The sequence below is a fragment of the Ornithodoros turicata genome, chromosome 8 (assembly GCF_037126465.1).
Source record: "Ornithodoros turicata isolate Travis chromosome 8, ASM3712646v1, whole genome shotgun sequence".
Lineage (NCBI taxonomy): Eukaryota > Metazoa > Arthropoda > Arachnida > Ixodida > Argasidae > Ornithodoros > Ornithodoros turicata.
Window position 1 is genome coordinate 7,427,641 of NC_088208.1, and position 22,562 is coordinate 7,450,202.

The window sequence follows — 22,562 nt, forward strand, 5'->3', positions numbered from 1 at the left end:
CATATTAACACTACTACTTCAGCGACTGACATGCCGTTCTTGGGTATAGAGCGCGACTATAATAGGTAGTTATTGTCGCTGCTCTTTGCTCCGCCGGAACAGTTGGCAATCCGTTGGAGAAAACGGTGCGCCGAGACCACGGACACTGTCGAACACAACAACAACTTTATTACAAGATTATGTATGGGGAGTTTCATCACCAGGGGTGATACCCCCTTGCTGGTGGTTATACGGGGACTGAAATAGTGAGCCCCTTCACAATAAGGATCCAAGTCCCGTGGTATCCAGAAAGGTGAAGAGAGCTTTGAGGGCAGAGGGTTGGTGGGCTGGATTTGGCCAGGGACCAAGCAATCTTGTGAGAGAGTGGGTGCGGGAGTCCAGCTTGTTAAGGGATCCGGAGAGTACGGTTCGGGAAGGTTGGTAGTGTGGGCAATGGAGAAGAATGTGCTCTAGATCTTCTACAGCACCGCAGTGACTGCAGTGGGGAGAGTCAGCTTGCCTGAAGCAGTAACACCACTGCGCTGTAAAAGCCACGTCGAGGCATGTCGAACACGACCTTGATTAACCTATTGCATCTCTTTGGTTTTGTCACGCAGCGAATGTCACTGTGAAGCCGCTGTGGGATCAAGGTAAGTTGGAATCTTATCCTAGTGCTATAAATGCCTAAGAGCAACGTGAGCATCATAACTTGGGCATCAGTGCTAGGGCTACGTGCCTAGACGCGTGCGCCGCCGACGCCTGTAATTTTCGGTACGCCGACGCCCTTTCCAAACCGGTGCGCCGAGGGCCTGCTCGCACCACAGCGGTGACACAAACCCGTCATTGTTGTAACTACCCTCAAGCGGGGGTGCCTTTGGCAAAACTGCCATCTTGTCCTGGTCGCACGTCATAGAAAACATCATTTTGAGGTCACGTGACTGTGTTTACATATATCGTTTCGCCGCTTACCGACATATTTCCGTCGTCATAAAGCCACGAGATGAACGTATTTTGCCAGCGTAAACTATGCGGTGCTTCTTCCGCAACATGGTAGCCAATTTCTCCTTAGTTTGAGTACATCGCATCGGCTTAGTGAGTCTTAATGCGCGGTCATCATATCTTTGGAAGTCGTCAACAGTACGAGGCCTTATGTGCAAAACTGCGCGTTTCACTGCGAAATTATCGAATAAAAATAATTACCGCGATCGAAAGACATCCAAAACGTCGCGCAGAAACAACCGCATTTTTTACAAACTGTTTGGCCGCCGATCACGGGCGCCGCCATCTTTAAGGTCACGCGTGCCTTGACGTTCGCTGTGACGTGCGACCAGGACCTGTCCAGGATGCATTGCGTTCGCCCAGCACGCTTTCGTTTACGGAACAGTACATTGGATGCCACCCCTGCGGTTCGCACCCGGACGCGAAAACGCGCATTGCCGCTGACGATAGATTGCGGTTTTATGCTGTTGATGACTTGTGTTTGTTCGCGCCACCGGTGGACGACGCCGGTGAAAGTTACTTCGGCGCACACCAGGGCGCCCACGTTGGCATGGGCGTATGCGCGAGTCACGCCGATTCTGGCAGGCGCTCCCTTCCTTTCTGCGCCGCCACCGCCAATTTTGGAGGCGTCACCACTAAATATCTGACGGATATACCGAGCTGCTCACGAACGAGCTTGCTCATAAGGCGGACTCATGCGGTCTAGTTAACGTTCACTTCCAGAGAGAGTTAGCTGCACCTTCGCAAAATTGTTTTCTTCCCTTTGTTTCCCCCCACGATATAAGGAAGTAATGTAATCTGCTGCGCCTGCGTGCAGAGCATGATAGCAAACGACAAAGCCATTATATTCATTCGCAGGGATCTGGAAAACTGCAGCAAGCTTGTCTTATTTGTTGATTGCAATCAATTCCCCGACTGTTACTCTAGGGAATGACATCATTGTGGCCCAAATATCCGGGCGAGCGTTCCGAGAGAAGCGATTTTGTTGCATCTCCCATATAGACTCCAATGTATTGAAAATCTGGCAAACTTTAATCCGCCAAAAATCAGTGGATTGCGTGAGGCCTTCAAAAATGTCATTCCCTAGGTAAACTCGAGGGTAACACGCCTGTACCTGTTTCGTGTAGAAATCTAGAGAGGTTTACGAGAACCCTGCGAACAAAAATTCCCCATAGACTGATATACCATACTGATAGACCATAGACATAGATATTGAGGTCCTATCTTTTGCGTAGGAACAAGGAAAGCAGGTCCTTTGTGTTTGGTGCCGCCAGAGGTCACTTGATCAAAAGGAATTTGGGGAAAGGTTTGGGAAGAGGACGAGTTTATTTGGATATGGTTGGTTGGTGGAGCGTTTTTGTCGAGCGGGCAGACATCATTGGGAACTACATCGACACTTGCTTGCAGGACACCCATATACAGCACAGCCGGTGCCGCGCCAAGCATTTACTGATAACGTTGACTAGCTGTAGACTAGCCGAATGCACATTGTCACCGCCGAATCACCGGCGAGCTATGTGTCCACTGTCGCGGCCGCCTTTTACGCAGGGGTGGTGCTCTGCCAACGCTACATCTGCCTATCGGAACCAATCGCAGTTGCGCGTGACCCAGAATCTTATCCACTGATTGGTTCCGGTTGACACGATTCGACGCAAGAAACGTTATCAACCGCTTGCCAAAAATTATCTATTCTTTGAGACGCTGGCGTCGCTCAAAGAAATTTATCTGGCTCGTAGCTCTAGTATACGCTCTGCAAGTAAGCGAGCGTTCTGCGCATATCTCCTCTCCCGGTTACTCCACTCGGGAAGCCCCATTGGCTAAGGCGGCGCCCTCCCTCTTCCCTCTCACTGCCTCCTCTCATGCGCAGAGACGCACTTGCACAGCGAATAGTACAACTACACTCTTAAATTTGAACTTCGCCGCATAGCACGCTCTTGGCCAACCATCATCTCGAATGATATCGTTATCTGGCCTGATTTGTTGAAAACGGGAGGAGTACGCCTTTTCTGTGACAGTTATGAACAGCATAAGTGTCACAAAAAAAGGCGTACGCCTCCCGTTTTCAACAAATCAGGGCAGATAACGATATCATTCGAGCTGATCGTTGGCTAAGAGCGTGCTCTGCGGTGAAGATCAGTTTTAAGAGTGTAGCGACTAAAATTCCACTTGCCAAGTGAAACGACGCACTGGCAGAGCCGTCGCGATGCAAGTTTGCGCCCGGGGCAGGGCAAATCTGAAGCGCCCCCCCCCCTCCCGTTGCCGCCAGAAGCTCTGTAAACAAAGAAAAGAAAACATTTATTTGCACTGCCGAGATCGTCAATTTAAATTTTCCTCATTCCCGCTTTATAATGTCCAACTAACCTGCGAGGGGGCCTGCCGTTTGGCGCCCTCCCTGGTGAAGGGCACCCGGGGCGGCTGCCCCTCTCGCACCCCCGTCGCTACGGCTCTGCGCACCGGTGACGGATGAGTACCGATAGGGATGTAAATTTCGCTAAATGACGCGTGCACTGCTTCCACCTTTCAGCATCCGAGGATAATCCAGTGATTTGCCTGGTGGATGCGAATATGGCACTCCAGATAGACATGCCGTACTATCTAACATTATGCATTCACACTGTGCTCACGAATCCACTGAAGATCCAATTTAAGCCATCTGTCAAGTGGGATACCACAGATGGTAAGGCATCTTTCTTTCGATGGTATACTAGGGTCGCTAAATAGGGTTACGGAGTTTCGCATTCCTTTTCCGCGCCGGAGTCGCAGTTCGGTGTTCGCGATTGGGCCTCGATCGTGTCACGTGGTTTCTCCTTCCAAGAACGCGCCGTCCATGTTGAGTCCCCTCCATCCAAAACCGGTTTCCTCCACTCTTAAAAATGAAACTCACCGCATAGCGCGCTCCTAGCCAACCATCATCTCGAATGATATCGTTATCTGCGATGATTTGTTGAAAACGAGAGGCGTACGCCTTTTTTGTGACACTTATGCTGTTCATAATTGTCACAAAAAAGGCGTACGCCTCCAGTTTTCAACAAATCGGAGCAGATAGCAATATCATTCGAGATGATGGTTGGCTAGGAGCGTACTATGCAGTGAAGCTCATTTTTAAGAGTGTCGGTTGCGAGCTGGCAGAGCCGTTTATAGGGGAGAGCTTGGCCATTAGGAGGAGCCTAAGTTGAAGCGCGTCATGCGACGTCACGGCTCCCTCGCCGTGCTCTATTGTTGTCCCGTTGTCAGCCGGTCGCCGACGACATATTGATGCTGACCGTTTTTTACGGTGCAAGGAGTGAACACACGTGCTTCGGCAGCCCTTCGTCCTCGAACTCTGTCAGTTTGGCCCTACTTATCAGAGGCGGCTGTGGGTCATAAGCCGGTTATTCCAGTAGATTGCGTTCCGTGCGACAACAAAGCTGTCGACCAGTTGGCGGACAGCATCAAAATAGCGCGCACCAGAAGGCTGATAAGCGTATTCTCCTTCGATTCTGACTTTTTGGGCGGTGCAACGACGACGACTGACGTCGAAATAGGCTCCGCCCAGGAGGCGGCAAAAGATCAGAGAATGGCCAAACTCTCCCTATAAATGGCTCAGCGGCGCCTGACCCAAAATGGCGGACTCGCTCGCCGGCGTGGCTCCGTTTCGCTACTCTGCTCTCTATTTAGTGACTCTAGATGGTACAAGGGATTTCCGGAAATGCAAAAGGAGATTGAATCTGTCTTTTCAGTGACGAAACAACGGTACGGCGAGATACTCACTGTGTGCAAGCAGCAATGCATGCTCAACCTAAATTGGGGATACTTTTTTATGAACCAGAAAAACAAAAAGCTCACCCCGAAATGGACATCATTCAAGTTAGGTAATAATGGTTTCTACTATGACGTCGATATTCAGCACACGAAGACTCCGGGCTGGGAGAAACATCTCAAGGAGTTTACTAATGTGAGTACGTTCATAATAATAACAATAAACACAAACACACCCAACCACAATAAGACCCGAGAAACGTCATCATGACGCTGGTAGACAAACTGAAACCGAAACAAATCGGAAGGGGAGGGCTGGGTTCCACGAATGGGCACTTGTTCGCTGCCTCCTATGAACCTCTACCGCTGAGCTGAGTTGGAAAAAGCGACAAGGTCCACGCTAGTTAAAAGTTCTTGTCTGAATGGAGAACACACCTCAACACAACACGGACGATATGCGGTCTGATTATGACAACCAATTAGGCTCATTTGCATAAAAGAAGAGAGATAGAATCCACGGAGTAGCATACGTTTGACGGCCGACATTCATCATGTTCTCATGTCCACTTCGTGTGAATATGGCGGGAAGCTCTAAAACCTTGTACCCCGTGGGGCGTTCTCGGGTCCCTGGTTGCGTGGGCGGAAATGATTGTCCAGCGGGGTTCTGTGCGCCCAAAAATACAGCAGTCGTTCTGGAAAGTCGATCAAGCGGATCCTAGCCGACCAAATGCTATCATTCGCCCTCCTGATTTGTTAAAATTGGGAGACATAGGTTTTTTTTAAAATTACCGTTGATGTTAATGAACAATAAAGGCAGCACGCCTTTCAATGAGGAACATAAAAGCGATTACATTCGCTGCACCAGTTGTACTGAGAGCAATGCGTCTCTCTTTTGTGCAGTACAGACAATGCGGTGTCTTGCAGATATGTCGGGAAATGGTACACGCATTCTTTCATAACAGGACTGATTACAGAGGAGTAAGCAGAGAGGCACGTTACCTTCTGTATTCGTACCAATAAAATGCTTTACACTGAGCTCACTAGCCTGGCTCCGACCTCACACTCTCTGTACGGGTGGCTCGTTGGGTGGGCGCTACTGTTTTCCTATTGTCGGTCACGCAGGTTACAGTTATTCTGTCATACTTTCTATGTCGATGAACAGTATCTCTATCAGAAGCGGAGAGTTGTAAAGCCAATGAAACAACGAATGAGAGGACGACAGCTCTTATTGTCCATAAACATCACCACGGAAAAGATGCAGGGGACAACTGTAAAGCTCGTGTCTCTTTATTTTTTATTTTTAACATTCAAGCACGCGTGTCTGACCGCCAGTAGAAAAGTACTCGCATCCACCGAACGATATCGCTAGCGATCTAGTGCAGCAAATGGTGTCGCTTTTGAATGTCGTGCAGACTTTATTATCTATTAACAGATGAAAAATTTTCTATGCCTAATTTTTCAACAAATTGGGAGATTGAATGGTCACACTCGGTCGGCTGTGATGTGTTTCATCAGTGACACCATCCACACCCATGTATTTTTGGGTGCGCAGGAGCCTGGGGGACAATTTTTCTGCCTACACAACCCGGGACCTTTTCTTTTTTTTTTTTTTCATACCCGCATTATCATACGTTTTTGTGCACCCAACGACGCAACAGTTTGTGCGGTACCGCATTACATTTAGCAGCTATCAATTCAGGTGCGGCGTCACCGAAGCAAGGTGACGATTGAAAGCGTACGAATAGCCCTCGAAAACTGAGCGGACTCACACAACAACTTCCTATGGCTACCGCCAGGATTTTCCGTGGCGCGGCGGACGCTTTGCACGAAGCGTATAGAGATCAGTGCCAGGGTCCCTTGAGGGCGAACGTAAACGTGCGCACCCTCAGCGAAGGGCTGGGCGTCGGGAGGCTTGAAGGGGATTCCGCCCGATTCCTCGTAGGCCTCGTAGAATGAGGCAGAAGCGCATGCGCAGGACCGCGCTTCATTTCCGCTTCCGACGGCTGTCATCTGCTACTTTGGTGTCGCCTCTTCTGCTTGCCTTTTGACTTGCGAACTTCATGTCAATATTTTGTTAAGATGTTGTACAACTGTTGGGTATTGCGAATATGACGTGTACCCATCTCATCATCGTCTCTTTATGTGTGTGTGTATGTTGTACTAAAACGGCCAGATTGTAATAATCACTGAATGGGCGGACAAGGGAAGCCAGGTTATGACCCTCCTGATGTTCAGTATAGTCGGTAGTGTTCATGCACACACAACTTGGACAAGCAGTATCTTTCTTTGAATTCATATTCGTCATGCCGCTCAAGGTGGTTTTCCCAGTCCCGAATTCGTCGCACCGTCACTACGGCAATAACACCGTGAGAGTGACGCATGAATCGCAAGACGCGATCCTCAAATGCACATGGCCTCCATGTTTGTTTCGAGGCGGGCGTCCCTCAGGGAGCGTACAGCATAGAAATCTTACGGAGAGAGGCTAGAAGGAAAGCTGGGGAGGAGGATCGGGGGAGAGCAAAGCACTTGAACGGGGCTCTTCCCTCTCTCAACTCGCGCAAGTGGCCGTGGTCCAGACGTCCCCCACCACCACGACAACCGCTTTCTCAAGGCCGTGCTGTGATTGATCCCAAGCAGCACAATGTACTGAAAGTCGAGTGCAATAGGTGTGGGCGGTATGTGTCTTATCAATGTTCTTTAGTTTCAGGAGTCTGTTCAAGGCCTTCCACCTACCCGTCCGCCCCTATTGCACTCGACTTTCAGTACATTTTGCTGCTTGGGATGATGTAGCCAGGGAGGGAATTACGTCATGCACTTCCGGGATTCGCTCTGCTGTCGGACTGCACTATTATATTTCTCCCGCGATTTTCGATCCCGTGGTAGTTTCGAAACCGACTGGAACATATACAACCGTCCCTTGAAAGAGGCTAGCACCTCGAAGAAGTTGGTCTTCGTAATAAATTATAAATCGTTAAATGTTAAATTTGTAACAAGTCGCCCGAATCCTTGCTGTAAAGCATGGTTCACACTAGTGCGTTCTGCTGCATGCGGGCGCCTGCATCCGTATGCGTGCGTTATAAACAATCCGTTCCGCTGTTCACATACACTCTTAAAAACTTCACCGCATAGCACGCTCCTAGCCAACCATCATCTCGATTGATATCGTTATCTGCCCTGATTTGTTGAAAACGGGGGGCGTACGCCATTTTTGTGACAATTGTGAACCGCACAAGTGTCACAGAAAAGGCGTACGCTAACCGCTTTGAACAAATCAGGGCACATAGCGATATCATTCGAGATAATGGTTGGCTAAAAGCGTGCTATGCTGTGAAGTTCATTTTTAAGAGTGTACCTGCATCCGAATGCGTGCGTCATCAAACCGTAAGCCAATGAGCATCGAGCGGAATTTTCGACGCCTTCCACACTCCGGTGGCCGCCATGTTGAAAATAGTCGGCAGAGAGAAACCTACTGCGCACGCTCGGAAGGCAGCCTCACGATTCGTTCTCCGCTTGCGGGCTGCTGCGTGCGTCGGCGAACTCCTTGCGTTCTGCTGCGGGTTGCCACGGTAACTAGCGCTCGCACGCATCCGCGCGCAGCAGAACGCACTAGTGTGAACCATGCTTAATGCAACTACTGTCTGTCCACGGAAACGTGGCTGCATCCGGGCATTGGTAACAGCGAGTGCTTTCCGGACAATTATAACGACTATGACAACACCCAATTTGGAGGAGGTGTTCTCATAGCAATTAAAAATGAGTTTCCTTCATACAGAAGGTACGACTTTGAAGTAGAGGACGAAGGTGTATGGGTCGAAATCAAACTGAAGAATCAGCCGAGTGTGCTCATAGGAACGTATTACTTCGCGCCCCGAGAGTCTCTTTCACATTTTACTAATGTTTTTGAGGGCCTCAGTAGTAAATTAGATGTTGATGAAGATCGAGTCATTATCTTTGGAGACTTGGATGCGCCAAATGTGGATTGGATCCGGATTGCCCTCGCTGGATTGTACACACCGGATACGTTGAGGCACACTCTTAAAAATGAACGTTGTCATTCGGGATGGTGGTTGGCTAGGAGCGTGCTATGTGGTGAAGTTCATTTTTAAGAGTGCACTCTTTGCCTTCCTGAGCGTTACTGGTTTAAATCAGATCAACTTTATCAAGAACCCTGCTGGCAACACCCTCGACCTTCTGATGTGTGCAAGCGCAGAGATGCAGGTAGTTCCTGCAGACCAGGGTGTCGGAGCGAACCGAAAACCAGAACCGAAAACCGAAAAAAAAAAACGCTATTTTGGTGCGAACCGTAACGGAATCGAAACCGTATACGTTTTTGTTTTTTGTTTTTTTTCGCTCAGGAGGGAAACCGGAGAATTTATTTAACGGTTTTCGGTCCAAGAAAGAACTTCGCCGGTTTGGACTACGAATACACTCTAAAAACAGAACTTCACCGCATAGCACGCTGTGCGCCACGAATGATAGGGTTACCGCCTCTAATTCGAGGAGAGAAGGGGGCGTACGCCTTTTTGTCGCAGTTTGAATATATGGTAATTGCCACAAAAAGGCGTACGCATCCGTCTCCCCTGGAATCAAAAGCGGTAACCCTATTATTCGCGGCAATGATTGGCGCACTATGTGCTATGCGGTGAAGTCCTGTTTTTAGAGCGTATGCGAATGAAACTGACGTCGTGTGTTCTGAAGTCACGTCATGGATACTTTACGAGGGTTATGGTTACGGTGGAATGTATGTCGGTATACCATGAAGTTCGTTAAAACATCCCTGATGTTTTGATCAATGATTAAGAAAGCGGGCAACACGTGTGTTAGCTCGGAAAGTATTCAGATATCTGAAAGTGAAGGAGTTCCTGTTGCAATGAATATAAGCACTTGCCATGTGACATGTCAGTAAAGTTGTTGAAAGTGAGCGCTCGATGTTGTGTGTGTCTGTGTTCGTCCTGGTTTTAGCGCTTCTATGTTACGGAAGGTATACCATGACCCTTAGGCTCCCTTTGTAACGTTTTATCGTTCGCGCACATATACTTAGAGGTACATGTAACTGGTTGTGACTCTCTACCAATGTGCCGTAGTGTTCGTTTTAATTTCATCCGCCCAAACTCTCCTCAACTAAACAGCGACCCAAGGGGGCTGCGTAACGACTTCTCTATCGGTAATGTCGCGCAACGTGTCCCTTGTTTGAGAGCAGCGAAGTTTAATGCTTGGTTCACACTGTTGCATTTTCATGCGTTACGGATGCGGCGCGACACGGTTGTCATGACAACGAAGCACGACACTCCGAAAAGCACACGCACCGCAAGTGTTGAGCTCCACCGAACTCCATACGGTACGGGCTACCTGCGGAGATGCAGCTGACCAATGAGCGAACGCGCTCCGCGCAAGCTCCCCGGGCACGGCAGGTTCCTGTAGTATTTGGCGGACCCACTGTCGTCGTCGTTTTTTCCTTTTCAGCAGCAGCGCTGCTGCTGCCATTTGAACAACAAGTGGCCAGTTTACGCGCTCTGTATGACGCAGATACGCTTCAATACACCTCAAAGTTTCGCCGACCACATCACGTTGCCCGTTCATGGCTGCCTGTGGAATGGAGACGTGGTGGAGTGGAGACGTGATTGGTCAACGACAAGCGTTTGACGTATCAAGAACGCATATGTCTGAACAGCGTGTCGTACGACAGCCGCCTCCGCACTGGATCCGCACCGTAACCGCAACGGAGAGAAGTTGTAGTGTGAACCACGCATAATACATTTACGTGTCCGCGAGGGCAAGCGCGTGTGAAGTGGCGCCTCCTTTGTGCACAGGACACGAAGAAAAGAAAACTGAGCCGTCGAGCGCGTTTGTAAGTGAAGGTGTTCCTCGAATTGCGTCGTACTCGTGCGGTGGTGCTTGCTGGCTAGGAAGCAGCAACAGACATTCGGATGGGACGCGATCGCACCAATCCAGCAAGAAAGTACTGTCAGTACTGTGTACTGTCTGTCTGAAAGAAATCCGTCTGTATCATGCGCTTCAAGAAATGAGAGCCTATTTGAACGCTACTATCAGTCACCTACAGAAACCAGGAGCTAGCAATTTCACAGCTGCCTATTAATATTAAATACCATGTATGCGGAATAAACGGATTTACACTTTGCAACATGATTTTTTTCCTGAGAAAGAAGCGAAACCGGTTAAAACCGGTATGAACCGTTATTTTTTTGCTCCGGAGCAGAAACGGTACCGGGCCGTTTATGATAGAACCGGAACGAAAAACGTTTCGGTTCGACACCCTGCTGCAGACTCTGGTGTTAAGGACCACCCTTGGCATCCCTTGGCGAGTGTTCCTTTTGGAACGTCATTCTGTAGCGACTTCTTCGCCCCCCCCCCCCCCGGATTGGTATATGTACCGTATTTTCACGCGTATTAGCCGCGGCTTATGCGCGATATTTTTGTTTTTCACGGACGCTCTGCGGCTTATCCACGGGTGCGGCTTATCTGGTGGCTATTTTTCCCTGGTATTTTCCCCATACCCCGGATTAAACCAAAGGGCCGACAGTGCCTCATGTTTTTCGGAACAGGACCGCCCTGCCAGTGCACGAACAATACCGAACAGGGGAAGGTCCACATTCGAGTGGCCTGACCTTCCGAATAGATTCCCCCACGCAGCTTTAACAAAAGGGGTGACAGTGATTAATGTCTCCTGGAACACCACTAACTCGTCAATCAAATTAAAAAAAAAACACTCAACAAGGGCACAATCCGATATTAGAACACTAGAACTGACCTCCTTTGTTATACATCATGCCGACACCGGAATGTGGACAACAGGGTTTATGGCCTTCCCTACGGTCTCCTTTGTCGGCAGACCCACAAGAAGGGTTCAATACACCGGACATCGGGATAAAACGTGGTCAGCTAAGCGTCAGTTCTCATTTGACCTGAGCAGCAGCATTCGTGGACACGGGCACGGCAGTTAGAGATAAGGCATGGCTCCAACGCGGAGGCACAGTTACGACAGCGGCTTCAAACTAAAAGTCGTCGACATCGCGGACCAGTACGCGAACAGGGCAGCTGGCAGGGAGTACGGCGTCGACGAGCGTTGAGAGTCTTTATTGATTTTGTTTGTGCATCACTGGTTTAGCGCACAAAGGAGTCGCGTCGTATTACCCGCGGCGTATATGCGAGTGCGGCTTATCTGCAAAAACATTTCCAAAATGTATCTAAAAACGAATCTGGCGGCTTATCTGCGGAATACGACGAAGACCTGTACAAGTACCTTCGCGACTACGACTGGGAGAGCACAGTCCTCCTCGAGAGCGACGTGAAGACCACAGTGTTGAAATTAACTTATGCGATCAAGAATTCTACGGATACCTTTATACCGAAGTCGTCAATTAAGAAGTCGCGGTATCCCTACTGGTTTTCGTGGGAACTCAAGGGTGCGTTGCGAAAAGAAGTTCAAACGAAGCGGCGCTGAACATTGGTATCTTAAGTTCCGCCAGTGTCGTAGGGAAGCAAAGATGCTCTTCAAACGCGACGAAATATCCAATGATGAATTGATATCTAGAAATGTGACCGCCAACCCGAATCTTTTGGAAGCACATTTCGTATCGTCGAAACTCTTGTCGACCAAACATTGCTGTGAAGCACCAAGGTGTGTTGATGTCAGAGCCGTCGGCAGTGAGCGAAGCTTTTGCTGCATGTTTTTCTTCGGTCTACACTCTTAAAAATGAACTTCCCCGCATAGCACGCTCTGTGCCAACCATAATGTCGAATGATATAGCTGTCTGCCCTGATTTGTTGAAAACGGGAGGCGTACGCATTTTTGATGCCACTTATGCTGTTCATAATTGTCACAAAAAGGGCGTACGCCTACCGTTTCCAACAAATCAGGGTTGAGATTATGGTTGGCTAGGAGCATGCTTTGAGGTGAAGTTCATTTTTAAGAGTGTACCGTGACTGAGGCAGATGTATTGTGTGCAATTAAGAAACTGCCCTCCAAGAAATCCATGGGTGTAGACTCTGTGCCTGTGTTTATCGTAAAGGGCTGCAGCGATATTTTAGCACCGGTACTTAGTCACATATTCAATCTATCTCTCTCACATGGCATTTTTCCCGATTTATGGAAACAGACTACGATTATTCCTATTCACAAAAGTCGTAGACGTGATGATGTTACAAAATGCAGGCCAATTTCAGTATTGTGATCATTTTCTAAGGTTTCTGAGAAGATAGTACAGTGTTCTCTTTCTGCTTACTTTGTTGCTTATATGTCGTCCGCCCAGCACGGTTATATAAAGGGTCGTTCAGTTGAGACCAATCTAGATTATACAGCAGCTACACGTGTTGGCCATAGAGGTCAGGTTGACGCTGTCTATTTTGATTGCTCAAAAGCATTCTATTTGGTCAATCATTCTCGTCTTATCTACAAGCTGGGGATTTATGGTCTATCGGAAAGCTTTTGTAAGTGGTTCACTAGTTCCTAATCACGTTCAATTGCATGGTGCGCGCTCTAAAACCTTCATTCCTTCCTCAGGTGTTCCACAGGGTTCCACCTTAGGACCCTTATTGTTTAATATTTATGCTAAACGACTTTATAAAACACTGTGAATTACTTGAGTTCGCAGATGATGTTGAGCTTTTTTGTTCTGTAGCCAGCACTGCAGAAGGATCCAAGATGATATCAATTCTCTCGTGAAATGGTGTCGCCATAACGACCTCGTGTTGAACTCGCAGAAATCTCATGTTATGACTTACACAGCCAATTACTTATGCTGACAGTATAGAAACTGTAAACAGTCATCGTGAATCTAGTGTACGCGATTTAGGTGTGACGTTTGACAGCAGACTTGCGTTTGGCGATCACACTGTTGTTGTTACCAACAAGGCCTACTCTATTTTTGGAGAAATTGCAAGAGGGACGAAAGCTTTTAGCAATCCCAACTGCATTATATCTTTATTCCGGTCACTTGTTCTGCCTATATTGGAGTTCGGGTCAGCGGCCCGGAATTGAGAAGGTGCAAAAGAGACTCGTGCGCACAGTAGAGTATCGCTTTCCGTGGCTAAGTGACAGCATTTCACTGCCATCCCCTTTTGAGCAAACTGGTTTACCGTGATCAGATATTTTTGTATAAGTGTCTACAAAATCGTGTAGATTGTACTAGTGTATTTACGAGGCTAGCTCTCTCCGTCCCAATGCGCAACACCAGGGCGCTGCGAATGTTCCATATTTTTGGTAGCTCTACAGAAAAATGTCCCTCATTAAGAATACAGGTTTTAAGTAACATTAATTCTGCTTGCGTTGACTTGTTTAATTGTAATATGAGAAATGTCCAATCAGCTCTTTGTCGCGCATGTGAACTCTGATGTTTGTATAAGTATGGCCAATGCGAGCTGCTTTTTCATTGTGCTGTGAACGTTTAATTTTATTGTATTAATACATTCCTATGTTGTGTGTTTTTATTGTGTGCTGCTGGTAAGGCTTTAGGCTGTTAATAGACACATATATAAATAAATAAATAAGTCAGCGACGTTGTGTATCTGCACTTTGCGATAAGCTAAACATAAAAAGCGCTGCCGCACTGCGGCTGCGCCGGTTTTCAATGTGGAGGGGGTGACGCATCGAAATATCGAGTCAAAAAGTGTCTGTCTTTCAACTGCAGGGCGTGGGGAGAAAGAAAACAACTATTATTCTCAACGTCGACATCCAACTCATCACGACCTTCGCTAAGATCATCCAGTAAGTAGGCGTCAGCTGTTCCACGGTAAGGGATGTACCTCAAAGTTGACGAACGCTGCAGCCCGCGAAGTAGAAGAGAGCCACTCTGGCAGGGCTTAGCAAAGAACACCACCTTCATAACGAGGTTCATCTCTCTAACTCTATATACAGGGTGTCCCAGAAAACGTTATTAAATTATAAAAACACAACGCTTAGAATCATGCCGTCAACGGCATTTGTTCTTGCTAGGTTTTTGCCACCTCCTGATGTGAATGTCGTGCAACGTAAGCTTAATTGTTGCGAACTGAAGTCTGAAATGTGCAAAGTAAAGGTCATTATTTTACCCCACCAACGTGAAGAGCGTGTCAAATTAATGGTAATTGACAGGGATACTCGGGGGGGGGGGGGGGCTATCCCGTCAGAAACAATGGCCGAGCATCATGCTCTACGGAGCTAACGTGCGACAAATGTTTCAGCGCAATCGTTGTCAGTCCGACGAAAGGAGATTAGAAACCCAGCCCACACCGGCACCGCAGAAAGATGGCACAGGCATGGCTCATCGCGTCCGGCTTTCGCAGGGATCATGCTTTGCCTCTCCCAATTTTAGGAACTGTCACTTTTTCTACTATCACTCTGTGGGCTGGGTTTGGAATCTCCCTTCGTCGGACTGAGAGCGATTGCGCTCAAAAAGTCGTAGCGCGTTATGGTCCGCTGCTCCGAAAAGCGTGATGTTCGGCTATTTTTTCCGATGAGATAGCTCGTGAATATCGCTGTCAATTATCATTGTCAACTTGCCACGGTAACCAGCGCCCGCACGCAGCAGAACGCACTAGTGTGAACCATGCTTAAGAGGTTCATGCGGTTCAATGTTCAATGGACAGCATGGCTCGCCAAAATTCTCACGCTTAGTCCATATCCTCCTGCGCCCGTTGTTTGATGTGGGCAGGATGCCAATAAAGACAGAGCCCATTACATGCAGGGAACCAAAAATGCAGTTTGTGAGATACCTCATCATAAACAAGCTCCAAAGCAGAAGCCCAGCTCGAGCGTTGCTTCCCAACCCGTGGTTGCCTTACATGACTGGAAATGAACCTGATCTGGTAAGTGTTCTGGTACAAACTGAGGAAATGAATCACGTGCTGTCTTGCCCCAGGACAAGAATATATCCTAACTGCCGTAACGAAGTGCCACTGCGGTAGGGTGAGGTCGCCTGTCTCGAGAGACTCGTTGCTCCATGCGCTTTACTCATAGGTGGCTCTGCATGTCCGATTTATTGCACCTGAGAATTGTCCGTAATAATGACGATAAAACCTAGGGCAAGGAACAGAAAAAAAACGGCACGACACGTTCTCAAACTCAGCAACCCATTTGACTAAATGAGTTGCTGAGTCTTTACTTTTTTTGTGTTTACTTTATCGTCGTTATTACGATGTACCAGCTCGCCTGCAGCGTTGCCAAGAATAAACCTCTACCCGAGAAACGTCATCATGACGTTGGTAGACAGACCGACGGGGAGGGCTGGGTTCCACAAATGGGCACCTGTTCGCTGCCTCCTATAGACCTCTCCCTGTGTGTAAATAAATGACGTCATAGTGTTTTACAGCGCCACCGGTTTGGCAGAGTTGAACTATGCTCGAAGCTATGGGACGGACAAGGTCGCGCCCGGTTTTGAGGGGACTACGATGATCCCTGAAAGGAACGCGACCTTCGGTCCTACTTTTCTTTCAATGGGAGGCAGCGAACAAGTGCCCATTCGCGGAACCCAGCCCTCCCCTTCCGATCTGTCTCGGTTTCAGTCTGTCTACCAACGTCGTGATGACGTTTCTCGGGTAGAGGTTTATTGAAAGAAAAGTAGGACCGAAGGTCGCGTCCCTTTCAGAGACCATCGTAATCCCCTCAAGACTGACTTTCGGGTGCGACCTTGTTCACCTCTAGCTTCGAGCGTAGTTCAACTCAACCAAATTGGTGGCGCTGCCGAACACTATGACGTCATTTGTTTACAAAGAGGGGAGAGGTCTCTATTGTCCGTATTAAAGTATGCCTAGAAAAGGGGGAAAAAAATCGGTTACTTTTTGCTGGAATGTAAATGGACTTCCTGTAGTCCTGTTTGTTGTCATCCGTGCACGAGCATGTCGCAGGCTTATTCTGTCAATGTACGTCCTCGTCCTGTTTATTTAGTCATTTATCTAAATATATGAAAAATATGGGTACCCTTGGTTATCCGCTGTTGAACAGAAAAATTCATTCTTAATGAAATCTGCGAACGGATAAGTCAAGTATTAGGTGGCTTTAGGCTTGTTCCTCAGAGATTCCTTGTTGCACATTGCCTAGGATTTTCCAGTAATTTCTTGCTGTTTCCTAGGACATTTGCGAGCGACCAGCGACACGTCAGACTGCCAGTGTCTTGGTCGCAAAGGACGGTGGAGCAATATATGGCACCCGGTTTTATTGCACATCATGTGGGCGGTGTGCTCAGGGGGATTGTATAGGGGCCCACGGGCTTGTCTGCTTGGATTGCAAAAAAAAAAACTAATTTGTATAGTTCATTAGAACGGCGCGCCTCATCGTGCCCCACGCGATGTCTCGTCTTGCCCCGAGGGTTGGGGCGAGACGAGACATCGCGTGGGGCAAGATGAGGCACGCCGTTGTAATGAACTATATATTTTTTTTTTGCCTGAGTTTTTTTTTTTTTTTTTCTTGTTCCGTGCTTATTTGAGACCGGCTACGCCCGACCTGCATTTACAGGTCGGAAGCTCTAGACCCTTGAGAATGTGCTTGTGGTTATTTCTTTTTTTCTTTTAAGCAAGAAAAATGAAAATTTCACATTCAATTGCAAATTTCTATCTCATCTCGCGCCACCTTACCCTATATCAGCTATGTTATTTCTGATATGACGATCACTCCGTGGTCGTGGTTTTGTAACCCGTACTCGCTCGTGACGTCACCTATTACGAAACCAGTCGAAAAATTAATACGAATGTATAACTAGGGAATGACTTTTTCGGGTTAAACCCGATTCCGCCAGGTTATTGCCCCTCGAAATGACCTCCGACCAATTCGGGTTAAACTCGATTTGTCCCCTAATTTCTGTCACTATGAAATCCTCAAGTGACGTTTCCAATGAAGACGAACAAAGGTCGCCAGGTGTAACACATGTAAGAATGGGTCACTTACGTTCCCAGCAATACACCCATGTGTGTCAACACTGTCTATGCCATTCTATGCCTTCGGGGATTACCGCTGGAAGGTCACCATCCAAGGAAAAACAACAACAAAAAGCAAAACAGAAGAGAGCGATTAGGAAAGGACTGATGATAGCACCCGAAGTCACAATTATCGCCCGATTTCTCCCGAATTAAAGATTGCAAAATAGCGCCAGATTTTTACCCCCGGAATCTGAGAAAGGCATTTAACCCGAAAAAGTCACTCCCTATGTATAACTTGTCTTCGACCTCGGATTTTTGTGCTAATTGCAACGATTGCAAGCAAAAACTGCAGAGGTTGTTTTACTTCCAGAATTCTACATCGGAAACAGTTGCTGAGCAGCAGCGGAGCGTCAGTTCACCTAACAGTCCATATAAACAACGCCTGTGCATCCTTCTAACGGCTGCCACCTACAAGGCTGTAGGCACAGGAAGTGGACCAGTGGACCCGGGAGCTAGCACCACGAGTTTGGACATAGAACCGTTCACAGCGGTGAGTTATTAACCTGACTGGTGGCACGTGCTGCTTGCAGACGGGGTAGTTGAGAGGAGACAATCCGAGACAATCCGACACTACTAAGCGGTGTAAGTAATAGCGAATTCGGGTGGTCATTTCGTAGCAAAACGGCCGAGCGCTCGGAAATTGCTAGGTCGGCGACCAAGCTGGATCACGTGACCGTTGCCACCCGAACATGATTGCTAGGAATCTAGCGGTTTTACGTACTTGGATCACGCTAGGGGCGTCGCGGTCGCAAGTCTTCGAGTTCTGTCGTCTGCTAAACCACGTGATTTCAACATGCGGGCCAATGAGGGCACTCGCCACCGTTGCAGTGCGGATGTGACGACACCGGATACAGTTGAGCAATCTGCTGCTCGATCGTTTTGAGACCGGGCAAAAAAAGTGCTAGCTAGCAAATTCCGAGCGCTCGGAAAGCGCCACGCGAACATGCAAGATTTGCTTCATTTTGACCAAGCGAACATGACTGCTCGAGATCTGGCAAAAAAAGTTGCTCCGAAATGACCACCCGAATTCGCCATAAGTTATTAAGTTAAGCGTATTATTAAGTTAAGCGGTGATATATTCTTCCGAAATGAGGAATAAAGATGGTTCTGTGAAGCTCAAAACGAAACCTAAACTTCTGAAGGCTCCCTCTTGTACTATGCGTGACGTCACCGGTAGTCTCGTATGGGTCAGACTGTTTTTCGGGCACGCGCTTTGTAACTTCTTCCTGCCACATGGATGACCAGTCATCGGCTTCCTCGATTTTGTTCTAAAATATTCTGCAGAGGTTAACGCAAAACATACAGAAAGTCGGTCACAACGCCCAGTGTTGCTGGACTGCTTTTCCCTGAAGGAGCGCCTAATCTCTCAAACGAAATTATTCCTCGTCTAATTATCTCTGCCACTTGGAAATGAGAAATTGTATTCATTGAAATATCATACGGTACGGATTGATGTCGCACAGTTACTTCAGCACTTTTTTTTAGTCCGGTGTCTCTCTTTAAAGGAGCGGTATCGTACACCCCGGGCGGTCCCAAAACTTAGCCAAAACTATCTTCACGAGTACTGTACACATACAACCGTCAACCACGTCGTTTTCGAGGAATTTGACGAAACGTTCGGTAATAGCAGGCGACGGAACCTGAGCTTCACTCTCATGCAACGTCACGCATGACGTCGGCCTGCGGGAACGTCGCCGTTGTCATGGCAATCGGAACCTGCAGAAGGACCTTGGGTCGACTCCTCTCTTTTGCTCTCGAAATGCGAACAGTCATAGATTTCCGCCAGTGGACGACCAGCTCCGGTGGCGCAGCGGTAACGCGTGCGCTTGGAGACTGGGAGGTCCGCGGTTCGAATCCGCGGGCCGGCTGTGCGTCTGGGGTTTTTCCTGGGTTTCCCTCAGATGTGTAATAGGCGTATGCCGGCACAGTTCCCCTGAAGTCGGCCCATGGACGCAGCTATCCTCCCCCCGAGCGGATTCCGCTCGGTCTTCCACTTCACCCTTTCCTCTCCTCCTCTCCACCACCTTTCCCTTCCCGAGAAACATGCCGCCTAATCAGGCAGGCAGACCTCTCGGGTTCCTCCCAACGACACTCCTCCTCCTCCGCCAGCGGAGAATGTAGTCCGTGCATTGAATGTGGGGTCTCCGTCTCTCCGATAATGTGGCGCATAATCGGATACGTGGAGGCTAAGTCACATGTTTTCTTTCCGCGAGTATTTAACGCGGTTTTTAAATCAGCACGCACTCCTTATCCACGTACGTCGTCAGCGACAGTTCATTTCGAAACATGATCGGTGTGCAACGCGAGCGTAGTGGAAGCGCGCGTAATATATTTTTGGCCGGAGTTGTTGTGCGGCCGCGCTAGCCAAAATGCCGGCGACTTTAGTTTTGTGATGTGGATGGGGGTTGTCTGCGACTTTTAACTTGTCTCTGAGGACTAAGATAGGTGTTCTAAACCACCATGTGGTATTGCGGTATTGCCGTTGTTTTAAGGCCTCACATCCAGGCGATTTATGCGTACGTCTGCTTTACATTCTTGTGTTCCGGGGTACAAATAGTTGGTAATGCGAAACTTGAGCGCGGCTCTTGCCATCAGGTGACACTCCTATCTCAGTTCTGCCCGAAAGAACTGCCTGAGCATGTTTTATTGCGCTTATACAGGGTGTCCCAGAAAACGTGTCACTTAAATTACAGTAAAACCTCCTAGTAAAGTCTGACACCCCCCTTATGCGAACAAGATTTCATTGCATCGGCGGGCTCCCATTGAAAATACATGTGGACGAAATTCTCTATATCGGACACCTCCATATACTCCGGAAGTAGAACAGGATTTTCCCTGTTAAGTCGGACAGAAGCCTCGCCCAATTATCTCAACCTCAGCCCATGTTTGCACCGAAAAGGCAAAAAATGAGCCTCTGCACTTTTTTTTTTCTCTCTCTCTCTTGCCGTACTGGTCTCAGCATTTTGTTGTTTTAGTTTTTGGAGTCCAAAAACAAAACTAAAACAATCAAAACCAGCTCCCGTGGCATAGTGGTTAGAGTGATCGCTTTCCACGCCGAGACTGGGAGGTGACACGGGTTCGAACCCTGTCACCGGCTGTGCTGTCTGAAGTTTTTCCCTGGGTTTTCAGAAGTCTTTCCAGACGAATGTCGGCACAGTTCCCCTTGAAGCCTGCCTAGGACGCATACTAACCCCTCTGTCTCCCACTCCTTCCTGCTGTCCTCTCTCCATCTGTCCACGTCTATACGCCGCTCATAGCCACAGTTGCTTCGCGGCGCTAACGCGGAATTTTAAAAAAAATCAAAAATGGGCTGACACTTCAGAGAAAAGTCCTTGAGCTTAATTTCAAGTGGGTTTAAACGCTCAAGCAAGTAGCACGCTGCTTGAAAAGCTCCAAAGGTAATGCCATTTAGTGGAATACGCACGTGATTGAATCTACCAAAATCAGCAATATTTATCAGTGAAGAACGTTTAGAGGTAACGACCATAAAACGAAGAAGGGGGACATTGCTGGCAACACAGCCGTGTTCTTTTCCTTTTCTCTCTCTCTCTTCTTTCCTTTGTATTCTGTAACTCGGACACCTCCCTAAGTAAGACACATTTCGGCTGCACCACGGGTGTCCAAGATAGGGAGGTTTCACTGTAAAATAAACTACACCATCTAGAATCAGTGCGACCAAAAGGTATTTGTCCTTATTAGGAATTTGCCACCTCCTGATGTGAATGTCACGTAAAGTTTAGTTCTGTAATTTTTTTTGTGAACTGAATTCGGAAATTTGCCAAGTGAATGACACTTCCCTACCAACGTGAACAGCATGCTGAATTCACTCAAATTAATGATAATTGACAGGGATATTGAGGAGCGGTCTATTCGAAAAAAAAAATAGCCGAAAATCATGCTCTACGGAGCTTCCCAGAGGATAGCGCGCGACGCATTTTTCAGCGCAATCGTTATCAGTCCGACGAAAAGAGGCTGGAAACCCAGCCCACCCCGGCACCGCAGAATTAGGATCCGTAGGATTCTTCTTCTACGACAGTAACATATTCTTCAGTGAAGCGGCATTGTAGCTCACACCTGTCAGTAATAATCCACTACGCTTTCAGGCCTGCACACATACAAAGCCCGTGAAGCATCCCAAGGCACTCACCATGTATGTCCAAGACGGGGCGACCTTCTATGGCTTCGACAAACCAGAGACTTTATCCGAAAAGGTACCACCAATCACCACATCTTCATAGTACTTCAAGTGGATTCGAACATGGTTTTGTTATTGGCACGTGTAAAAGCAGCCGTGCACCGCAGTACTTTTTAGTGGCCTCACTCCTCAAACATTCCTGGTCTCTGCGCCGAAACCTCAGGTCGGACGATAGATGGCGCCACGGGAACTGCGGGCGCAGAGTCGTTTATTAGAACTCTCTTCTATCTCAAAGCGCTCAATTTGACGTTACATGCGGCTCACTCAACGCACTTCATCGCAGCGCCCGGCCGCTCAACACCGCGGTTCTCCCCGTGCTTCACGATGGTCCTCTTCAGCACAGTCTTGGCGGCAACATTTTGAGCATGCCAAACAGGAACCGGCCTCAGTTCCGTTGCCCCCTCACTGCATTCCTTCAGCCTATCTGCCTGCACTACGCTTCGATCCGACCATGGAACTCGCTCGTCCAGCGTTCCTCCGCACGGTTCATTCCCCCGTCACTGCCCGTTTAGCACCCTGCCGTCCCTCTTCCACGTGTCGACCTTCTTTCTCGCCTTCGCGTACCCACGCGGACCTCAACCGCACCCTCTGCGCCGCTTCGCGTCTAAGGAGGGGAGGGGGGGAGTGATGTCGCCGCACGTGGACGACGACGATGAAATACCTCTGCTGCCGCGCGTTACTGCGCCTGCCAGCCAGTTCTACCGGCACCCTCATAGCGTGAGGCCACGAAAATCTGCCCCCT

General features: G+C 48.4%; 1 protein-coding gene across 2 annotated transcripts in view; it reads left to right on the forward strand.

Annotated features, from left to right (window-relative positions):
- The window catches only part of LOC135365891 (uncharacterized), a 35,358-nt gene that overhangs the window by 9,395 nt on the left and 3,401 nt on the right, over positions 1 to 22,562 (forward strand). The window contains exons 4-10 of one of the 2 annotated variants that reach the window (XM_064598570.1): positions 597 to 629; positions 3,503 to 3,655; positions 4,698 to 4,912; positions 14,364 to 14,440; positions 15,399 to 15,519; positions 17,936 to 18,115; positions 21,729 to 21,836. In XM_064598570.1, coding sequence (XP_064454640.1) covers positions 597 to 629; positions 3,503 to 3,655; positions 4,698 to 4,912; positions 14,364 to 14,440; positions 15,399 to 15,519; positions 17,936 to 18,115; positions 21,729 to 21,836 — 887 coding nt within the window. The remainder of the gene's footprint in view (positions 1 to 596; positions 630 to 3,502; positions 3,656 to 4,697; positions 4,913 to 14,363; positions 14,441 to 15,398; positions 15,520 to 17,935; positions 18,116 to 21,728; positions 21,837 to 22,562) is intronic. The other variant, XM_064598571.1, reaches the window with a different exon arrangement.